Source organism: Phaseolus vulgaris, chromosome 6, assembly GCF_051622355.1.
Source record: "Phaseolus vulgaris cultivar YP4 chromosome 6, ASM5162235v1, whole genome shotgun sequence".
Classification (NCBI taxonomy): domain Eukaryota; kingdom Viridiplantae; phylum Streptophyta; class Magnoliopsida; order Fabales; family Fabaceae; genus Phaseolus; species Phaseolus vulgaris.
This window is the reverse complement of record NC_143503.1, coordinates 11,866,955-11,877,595: the sequence shown is the minus strand read 5'-3', so window position 1 is coordinate 11,877,595 and position 10,641 is coordinate 11,866,955. Positions and strand designations below refer to the sequence as shown.

Sequence of the window (10,641 nt, the reverse complement as noted above, 5' to 3'; positions counted from 1 at the left end):
GTGTTTAAAAAAAAATTAATTGCTTTTTAAGAAATCTCAAACTTGCGTAAAATTTTCAATTCCAGAAAATAAAATCATTTCAAATCATAATTTAAATATAAAAATTACATACAACAAATTATAACATTATATAAAAAAGTTTTGCTAATATATGAAAAAATTTGTCATTGTAATGATTTATCTATACTAGAGTGTTATACATGTTTACAAAATACTTTAACCATGTTGTTCTCACATACTCCAATGCTTCTAAATCTAGCGGGTGTTGGTCGTTGAAAAACTGTGACATTTGAAATTTTTTGAATTAGTGCATGAATAATAAATCTCAAATTTTAAAGTGTTTATTGTATTGAGGTATTACCTTATCCCAACCTTTCTGAATTTGAGCTTGCAAAATAGTCAACATTCATTGCTTAACATAATAACCCCACTCATAATTTTTAGGTTGCCTGTTGGAATGCATGTGAAAATAAATGTATTAAATGAATGTGTGAAACACATTAAATTAAGTGAACAAATATACTTTAAATACCTTAAGGTACATCCAAGTCAGTTTTTGTGAATTTGAAGTTCTCCTCCCACACAACATATTATATCCAGAGTAAGCACTAAAATAATAAGATTTCATGTTAGAATACATAACATTATATAATATATAAGTAATAATAAATGTTAAATGAAACTGTCATACCTATCTATAATGTTTTTAAAATAGGTAGGAGGTTTTTTATGCAAGGAGCAAAACCATGTAGCGGTATGATCTTGAACATATATGATCAATAGTTGCCAATGATGCTTGTATAAGAAATCAGTTAATTAGTTTCTCTTATTTCAATAATTTATTAAAACTTATTTAATAAATAAGAACTTACTCATGGATGTACGGAGCAAAATAAATGTGTTTTCCACCATTCTTTAAGGCAGTGGTGATGTATGTTTGTGTTTCTGACTTCTTGTTTCCAATTGATTGAGTTGAGGGTCTAAAAACCTATATATATTGTGTTTCCCCTCATCAAAGCATAATCCAGAAAGATACCTAAATTTCAATAAGTTAGTACTAATATATTTAATAAATCAAAAGTATAAAGATTTTAAAATTTGAACTTACATCATCCATAATTGCAGAATTGCATGGTCCAACAAATCAGACATGTGAACGTATAACGGTAGATTACTGTGCCTTCCAAAAACATTGGCATCCCATGGAACCTCTAAGACGGTTGTATCTAAAGCTGTAGCAACTTCCACCAATGCCTCCAGAGGATCATCAATGGAGACTATTTTCTTCTTTCCCAGAGGCAGATTTGTCTTAGGTTCCTGCTACTCATCAAAACAAACAAATACTTAAATTAGTTAGAATGTAATATGTCTGATATATAATTCTATTAGTATTAGTGCAAAGATATACCATAGAGTCTATAGGTCTGACGAGATGTCTAGGCCAGGCAACGAAAGTATGTAATACCTCTGCTACAATTGTGACCTCTGATGTCGACACAGGAACTGCAAGATCACCATAAAGGACCTTCTTCACCGTGACCTTCATGAAATTAGAAGGAAGAGGCACATTGTGTAACATTGTGACCCCTTCATAACACTTACCCAAGGCAACGAGTCGAGTCAAAGAATTACACTCAACATATAATTCGCATTGGCTAGTTGAGCCAAAGTCATCCTCTGATAGATCAACTGCCGAACAACTCCCTTTAGTGCTGACTTTCTTCATAGAAGGTGGAGGTGGTTCATCTTCTACCATACTAGGTGGTTGCTGTGAGAGTCCTAAACCCTCCCACCGCTTTTTGAACTCTATTTCCATTCGCGCACTAAACTCCTCCATGAAGCTTTCTTTAAGCTCTTGAGTTACCTCAGCCTTTAACTGCTCACGTAGTTGTAGTAAATACTCTTGGCTAGGTTCATTGGACAATTGTTCCTTGCTGTGTGATGGAGCTCCAAAGTATGACCGAATCCCAACCCCATATCCAGCTACACGAATACGTCCAGGGTGTTCAGGTCGTCCGAGAGCAACATTAAGAATATCATTGCGACCACATGGTTTAAAAGTCCCCTGTGTTGATTGCTCATTAAGAGAATCTTAAAACAAATGAAAAGATATTGTCAAACTTCAACACATTGAATTTAAAATAACACATAGAAAACATATTTCTTACAATGCGTTCAACTGTTTGTTCTGTAGACTTAGAACTCCATGTCCCTAATGGGTTTATACGGGCACCCTTCTACATCTCATGTTGAAGAGGTGGGGATGGAGGTCTTAAAGAATCTACACTATCCATTTCCTCAATGGAAGTAGAACGTGCTTTAATCTTTTCTTCAAGCATCTTCTGCTCTAGCAACTTATAACCACCACGAGACAATAAGTGTGGGGTATCATTATGTGCCTGACTGGATTTTGCTTTGTTCCGAACCTCCTATCATAACACTCAAAATTTAGTAATACGTTAATATAAACTATATTCAAATATAAAAGTGATATTAACCTGCCATTTTTCAGTTTGTCAAATATTCACAAACTGCTGCCAAGTTTCTTCATCAATGGATGCATATTTTGCACAAGGATTTTCTTCTTTCCTTTCCCCATATATATAATCTGTTGTCAATTTTGATTTGAACTGACAAAACTTGACACCCACATCTGAAAGAACCTTCGCTTTCAAGGTTTCCACATTCGGGATCTTGTAATGCGTCTACATTGTTTGAAAGAATTAGTTCATAAACAAAAACAAAGTATAAAAGAACTTTAGATTGAGCAAAGTAAAAACAGTTACATACCAGAATATCTTGTCAAATCATGTTTTTCTCGTGGTCAGTCACGTGATCCCAGGACTGAGTTAAGATAGAGATCCTTTCACGAGACAGTATTCCGAGAAAACTTCTATATTTCTTTGCATATTGCCCAGTGGCAACACCAGTGTGGATATCAATAGACAAAGGTATTTTGTCATCTTTATTTATCTTCTTAAACATATTCTTTAATCTTGTAGGTCCTCTACCAGTTTTTGATCGAGAAACTTTATCATCTGCCATGTTCCTGTTATCAAACAAATATGATAAGCATCAAGAATATGAAATATAATTAAGATGAAATATATTGTAAAACTAAACATGAATCACATGCACATACAAATATATATTCCTTCATCATGATCATTTCGAGTTGCATGTACAACATCAGCAACATCCTCGTACTCTTTATTGATGGTCGTTCTTGTAAGTGATTCAATCTCACATATGTCATTGTTTGTATCTTCTGGGTCATTATGTTGTTTTTTTCCATGTAGCACAACAGACCAATGGTCAGACATAGGATCTTGGATATAGAAAACTTGGGAAGCTTGATGTGCCATTATAAATGGTTCGTCATGATAACCTATCTTTCGAAAGTCAACCAAAGTCATTCCTGATTCATCAACTTTGACACCAGTCTTATTGTCAACCCACTTGCATTTGAAAACAGGTACAGTAAACTTGGTATAATTAACTTCCCAAATCTCTACTATGACACCATAATAAGGCATTGATCCCACAACAGGATTTTGATCATTTGCAGTTGAAAACTGCATAGACTCTGCCTCCAAGGTGACTTCGCTATTTTGCACTGTACTCCTATCATCTCGAGACTTTGTGTAAAACAAACAACCATTTACTTCATAGCCAAAACAACATAAAACATCAAATTTGAGACCGTTTGCAAGCCATGTTAATGTTTCAGATGCTGATGGATCATTCATTATTTGTTGCTTAAACCATGACATGAAAGTTTTGTTATGCTCAATTAACACCCATTTTTCTGATTGTCTTTGATTTTTATATTTGACAATGTCTTTGTGTGTATCTAAGTATGGTAACACCTCATCAGTGTTATTCAAGATATACAAGTGTGCTTGCAGAACCTCATCTCTAGATTTGCTTATGACATGTACACCTTTTGAAGATCTACTTATGAATCTACGAGAGTGCCAACCTTTTTCAGGAACTCCTATACATTTGGCTTTTGACATGTACTCGGAACAAAACTCAATAGATTCTTCTGAAATGCATCTTTCAATAATGGAAGCTTCCAGACGACATTGATTCTTCACATATCCCTTCAAAATCTTCATGTATCGTTCAACTGGATACATCCATCGCATATAAACTGGCCCACACAATCTGATTTCTCTTACAAGATGAACAACCAAGTGTACCATAACATCAAAAAAAGATGGAGGAAAAAACATCTCGAGTTGACACAAGATAACAATTATTTCTTCTTCAAGTTCATCCAACTTCTGAGAGTCAATCTCTTTACTACATATGGAATTGAAAAAAAAGCATAGTCGAGTGATTGTATGCCTAACATTTTTTGGCAAGATTCCACGAATAGCCACCGGTAGTAATTGTTGCATTAGAACGTGACAATCATGTGACTTTAAGCCAATTAGTTTCAAATCATTCATAGATACAAGACTCTTCACATTTGAAGAGTAGCCTTGTGGTACCTTAACACCTTTAAGACATTCACAAAAACTTGTTTTCTCTTTCTTTGACAAAGTGTAACACGCTGCAGGCAAGTATGTACGTTTACCAACTTCTCTCGGTGCCAATTCCTCTCGTATATTCATCTCAATCAAATCCAGACGTGCATTCACACCATCCTTTGTTTTGCCTTTAATGTTCATAAGTGTTCCTATTAGACTGTCACACACATTCTTTTCTACGTGCATTACATCTAGACAATGTCTGACATTTAACTTACACCAATACGGAAGATCAAAAAAGATTGATCTCTTCTTCCATATTTCATTCACAGTTTACTTCTTCTTCATTTTTCCAAAAGTCACATTAACATTTTTTATTTTTTCATAAATTTCAACACCACTTAAGGAAGTGGGACAAATGTCATGTTCTTGGTATCCGTTAAAAGCTTTTTTCAATATACAATACAGATGATATTTCTTTAGAAATCTACGATGCCCAAGATACACGGTTTTTCTTCCATGTTTCAACTGCTCATAAGATGTCTTGTCTTGACATATTGGACATGCTCTATGGCCTTTCACACTATAACCTGACAAGTTCCCATATGCAGGGAAGTCATTGATAGTACAAAACAACATCTCATGCAATCGGAAATATTCATTCTTAAACGCGTCAAACACATCAACCCCTTCATTCCACAATACTTTCAAATCTTCAATCAATGGATTAAGATAAACATCTATGTCATTTCCAGGTTGTTTTGGACCAGAGATCATCATAGATAACATCATGTATTTGCGCTTCATACACAAAGCAGGAGGTAAGTTGTAAATCACTAACAAAACGGGCCATGAACTATTATTACTACTTAAATTTCCAAAGGGATTCATTCCATCAGTTGCCAATCCAAGTCTTAAGTTTCTTGATTCTTTTCCAAATTCAGGAAATTCTTTATCAATATTCTTCCACTGCAAAGAATCAGCAGGATGACGAAGTAATCCATCACATTTTCTATTATTTGCATGCCACCTAAGGTTTTTAGCGTCATCTGCATTTGCAAACAAACGCTTAAGCCTTGGAATTATTGGAAGATACCAAACAACCTTAGCAGGAGGACCTTCCTTTGTCAATTCATCAATTTCATCATTCTGACCAACCTTAACCTTATAACGTGACAAACTACACCTGGGACATCTTCTTAAATCTTCATACTCATTTCTGTATAAAATACAATCATTAGGACATGAATGTATTTTTCTATACTCCATACCCACTGGACAAAGTATTTTTTTCGCCTCATAATTTTGATTGGGCAAGGTATTTCCTTCTGGAAGAATGTCCTTAAGCAATTGAAGCAATTCTGTAAAACTTTTGTCGGTCCATCCATTCATTGCCTTCAAATTCATCAACCTTAACACTGTTGATAATCGTGTGAAGTTAGTTGAACCAGGATACAAAGGAGTCTCTGCATCATTAGACATATTTTAAAAAACTGCATTAGCAAATGATTCTGCTCCCACATCACGAATCATGTCTTCTAATCTATCATCCATTGAGAAATGAACTTCCTCCGAACCTCCGTGCACACTTGGCAAGTCTAACAATTCACCATGCTACGTCCATGTTGTATAACTTTTCAAAAATCCATCACACAAAAGATGTTCTCTAATTTCATAAACAGTCAATATCCTTCCATTTAAACAATTGATACAAGGGCACCTTATCCTTACTCCATTCTTATAACTAACGGCATTATGTTCTGCGAATTGTATGAACTCTTCCACCCCTTTTTCGTAAGTATCACTTATTCGTGGTGTATTAATCCAACTCCGATCCATAGAACTGCTAAACTAAGAACCAATACTTTCAATATGTAATCATGAAAAAATAAAACAAAAGTGCCGAAGGTCGGACACCTTCGGACTCAGAACCAGTGCGTTCAATATGTCAAAACAATATATAATGACTGAAAATTGCCGAAGGTCGAACACCTCCGGACTCAGAACTAATGCGTTCAATATAAAGAATCAATATCAAACTCAAAACGAATACTTGCAAAATATAGGTGATAATAAATAAGAATACACTAACCTCAAATGGATGGGCGGTCACGAAAAGCGGTTGCAGCAAGGAGTCGGAGGTCACGGACGTGCGTCGCGACACAGGTCGGTTGTCACGTAGGCGTGGACGATGGTCGCAGGCACAACGGCAGGGTTGCGCGCAGGATGTCGGTCGCGATCGCGGTCGCGCGACGATGCGGTAGTGCGTCAGAGGTTTAGGGTTCGCGGTCGCGCGGGCGGCGGTCGCAGTCTAGGGCAACGGTTCTGGGTTGAACCGTCATTGTATCTCCACCCGCGCCACTTTTAGCGACGGTTCTGGGTTGAACTGTCGTTAAAAGTCCAAAAAAATTTCGAAAAATTTACAGGATTGCCACCGCTTAGTTTTTAACGATGGTTGTCTCCAAACCGTCTTTGAAGGGTGTCGTTATTGAAGAATTTTGTACTAGTATAGTGTTATAGATCAAGATGTCATCAAAATACACCACAACAAGTTTGCTCCAAAATTTTCTGAAAACATGATTCATTGATAATTGCCAAATTTAAGTAATATTTCATATTAAAATATAGGTATTTGTGGGTATTAATTGATTAAATAAACATAAAATAACCCTTAATTTACGAATTTATACCTTTTTTACATTTTTGTGATTTTAATTTAAATAAGAACGATTTATTCCCAAATTTATGTTAATTTCAGGATTCTAGGAAATAATGGAGATGATTGGGAAAAAGGAGATTATACAAAGCTAAAAAGGGAAAGTTGGAATATCAACAGTCACCAAAGCTTGCCCAGACGCTCCCAGAGGATCTTGCTAAGCATTGGGTCTTTTTTCGTGCAACTTGCCCAAGCAAGCCCAATAACGCCCAAGCAAGAAGTTATTTAGCAAGCCAATTGGGTTAAATAGGAGGCTTTAGGCATAACCCTAGAGATGCAAGATTGAGAAGAAAACAACATTGAGTGAATTGTAATCCAATTGGAAGATTGAGAAGAAAACAACATATTGTTGTTTTTGTGAAAGATTAAGAACGGCCTTTGGGTTTGCTTTTGTTTCTTCCACGAAATTCATTTCTCCCACGGGTTTCACCTCTTCCTCGATTCTCAATAACATTTTCTTCATATTGAAAATTTGTACCTCTCTCTTTCCTTCTGGATTTTTCATTCAAAGACTGTCTAAAACAATGTTCATTGAGAGCTTCCCATTTGGGATTGAGTTGCTGAGCGTGACTACTAGTGTGTCCCAACTCTCAATAAATGAACTAAGTAGCAAAAGAGCCTACAACTCATCATCAATCATCATATCTATCTTTGTCAATTGATGAATTTAAGTGTTCCATCATACTTTGACCATCCGTGTTGTCAAGTTTACCATTATTTTGACAAGGGATGCTTTATTTCTTGGAGTTTTCTTTTGAATCATAAATTTAAGTTTTGACCATAACTCATAAGCATTTGTGTATGTGGACACATGCTCAAACAAACTTCTATCAATATACTTTCGAATCATTGCAACAGTTTTTTGATTCAAAAGTTCTCAATCGTTATAATTAATGTGTATCACATTTTCAAGAGAGATTTACAATTTCAAGACTGTTGGAATCACCATCATTTAATATATTCAATGGATTAGTTAGCAAGATTCATTGGTCATGATCCTCATTAAAATAAGAAGGGATTCCCAACATCATTAAACAAATAAAAAGAAGAAAAAATGTTACTATCGCCCTTTTCCTATTATTAAAAAAGGAGTTATGTTTACAAATGGAAGATGCCTATGACAAAATGGCTCTTCAATTCTATGTCAGACTTAATGTCTACTCAAGTGTGAAGTTGTGCTTTGAAAGACATCTTCACTGCAAGGAATTGTAAGACCACCCATGGGATGATCGAATCCAAACTCTTCCTCTGCTTCACTCAACATGTCTTGGAATGAAGGTTGGCTCAAGTATGATATGGGGATCACAAATCGCTTCATTTTCTCTCCAACGTACACTGCAAGATAACCCTTTTGCATCTCCATACCCTTAGAAGATGTCTGGTTTGCTGCGATCGATGCCCTTCTGATACCAGGTAAACGAAAGCCCATTGTTGTGTTGTATTTGCTCGGACTTGATAACAAAATGATATGAATAGAGTTTGAGAGCTGAGGCTTATGAATTATGTTGCTTCAGGATGTGAATGATTTGTGTTGGTTCTAAAATTCTAGCAACGGTGAATATATATAGATAAAGCTTATGTAAGAAAGGTACTTGAATTATTGGTGAACGATTATGAGATAATAGTCATGGGAGCAACCGGGAGACAAGGGCATGTGGTAAAGTCTAAGAGGACTCTCACATGTATACAAGTTGGTACGTGATAGACATCAATAGTTGTCATTTATTAATGAGATGCCCAACATTGAAAGAGCTATGGTAGGATGATCAATGAACAAGCATTTGGTTTCACCTTTGTCGATGTCTTGAACTTGAAGTGGATAAATTTGTTAGCCATAATCTCAAAAGCATGTCCATCATTGAAATTCCTATTCATTTGAAGCCATCTCTAAGACAACACCAATATCTTTTTTCTTATAGCAAGACAACCTGCTCATGCTGAGGAAGTGAATATTGTGGGTGTAACTATAATGAACAGAAAAAAAAAACTCAGGAGCTACATCAGTGGTTGAATTCGTTGTCATGAAACATAGACAAAAAGGAACAAGTTTGTCACAGCATTATAGTATTTTTCTTTTGTATTATTTCTAACAAGGGTGATCTTCACAAAGAGAGAAGATTCCTATTGTACAAAATCTCACTAGAAATCTGCCAGTCTTCTACAGTGTTAGATTATAGTAAATTAAAGTGTGAAGTTATATTTAGGAAGATATCTTCGCTGCATGGAATTATAAGACCACCCATAGGATTACCATATCCAAACTCTTCCTCAGCTTTACTGAACAAATATACGAATGAAAGATGGGTCAAGTATGATACAGTGAACAAAAATGGCCTATATGTTTGCCGTGTTAGCATTGTGGTTTCTATTTGTGCTAGGCTCCCTATTCTAGTTGAGTTAATTTTCTTATGAGAAGTGAAAAAGAAAACAAGTTGTTACTCTTAGTTTACTTAAAACAGAAAATCAGGTTGCTAATATTTACTTTATTTATTGTACTTGGATTTATGTTCTTTGTTTAAGTTTGATGAGCAAATAAATTCATTATAATTTGACACTTTTACTTATGGAGCAAATATGTTAATTATTGATAACTATACATCTAGATTTGTTTATTATTTAAATAATTTGAAGTTAATATTTCTCATTGGTCCTTGTAAAACTACTGTTGCTCTTCCCTTGCTAGGAGATATTTGTTCTATATATGCCTTGAAATTCATGAGGACAGCCAAGTCTAGCTTTTGTTTACATAGCAACAAACCCTGCTTTTAGAAGGTGAGGTTAATATTGGGAATGTCAAAAACAGAAAACATAAAAGGGCCTCTGGAGTAGTTGAATTCGCTCTCATTGAACATATAAAAAGGTCTTATTAATTGTCTTCTTCATTTCATTCAAAAAAAAAAAAAGAATTATGTTTACAAATAATAGATTAATTTTCAATCTTCTTCTGTGTCCTATCCAAGAAAGAAGTGATATCTATGAAGAAAACTTCCTACGAGGGATTGTAAGCCATGACCATCTCTACAAATATAATTTAAGAGACGGCTTACGAAAACCCTTAGTTAAAAGAAATTTTTCCTGTCGGTTGACTCGATTATCTTCGTACGTCTACGACGATCACACGCCCAGTTATCTCTACTTTCATTCGTATTTTCCTTCAATCAAACACCTGAAAATGCAAAGACAAAGGACGTCCTCGAGGCCATTTGCACTCTGACGCTCCAGTCAGTGTAGGGCTAGGAAACACCAAAGGTAAGCTGTCAAAAGCTCCCTGTGTAATCTGTGTGTGTATTCGCGTAAATGTTATGTATTATTACGTTTAATTCTACCCTTTATATACTCTAGGATTTTTTTTGTTTCCGCTAACCGCAACTAGGGTTACTGAGGGTGTGCCTTAGAGCCGCTATCACCCACTCTTAGGGCAATCTAACGCGTAAGGCTCCTTTACTG

At 35.4% G+C, this 10,641-nt stretch overlaps 1 protein-coding gene across 1 annotated transcript; it reads right to left on the bottom strand.

Moving 5' to 3' along the window:
* Positions 1 to 8,262: 8,262 nt before the first annotated feature.
* On the bottom strand, positions 8,263 to 8,741 carry LOC150026659 (auxin-induced protein 6B-like). Its single transcript, XM_090303583.1, has one exon. The coding sequence runs from the start codon at positions 8,621 to 8,623 to the stop codon at positions 8,345 to 8,347; it is 279 nt and encodes a 92-aa protein (XP_090159709.1). The 5' UTR covers positions 8,624 to 8,741; the 3' UTR covers positions 8,263 to 8,344.
* Between the last annotated feature and the right edge of the window lie 1,900 nt (positions 8,742 to 10,641).

Coding starts and splice junctions, on each gene's coding strand:
- LOC150026659 (XM_090303583.1), bottom strand. CDS start 8,623: ATGGGCTTTCGTTTACCTGGTATCAGAAGGGCATCGATCGCAGCAAAC.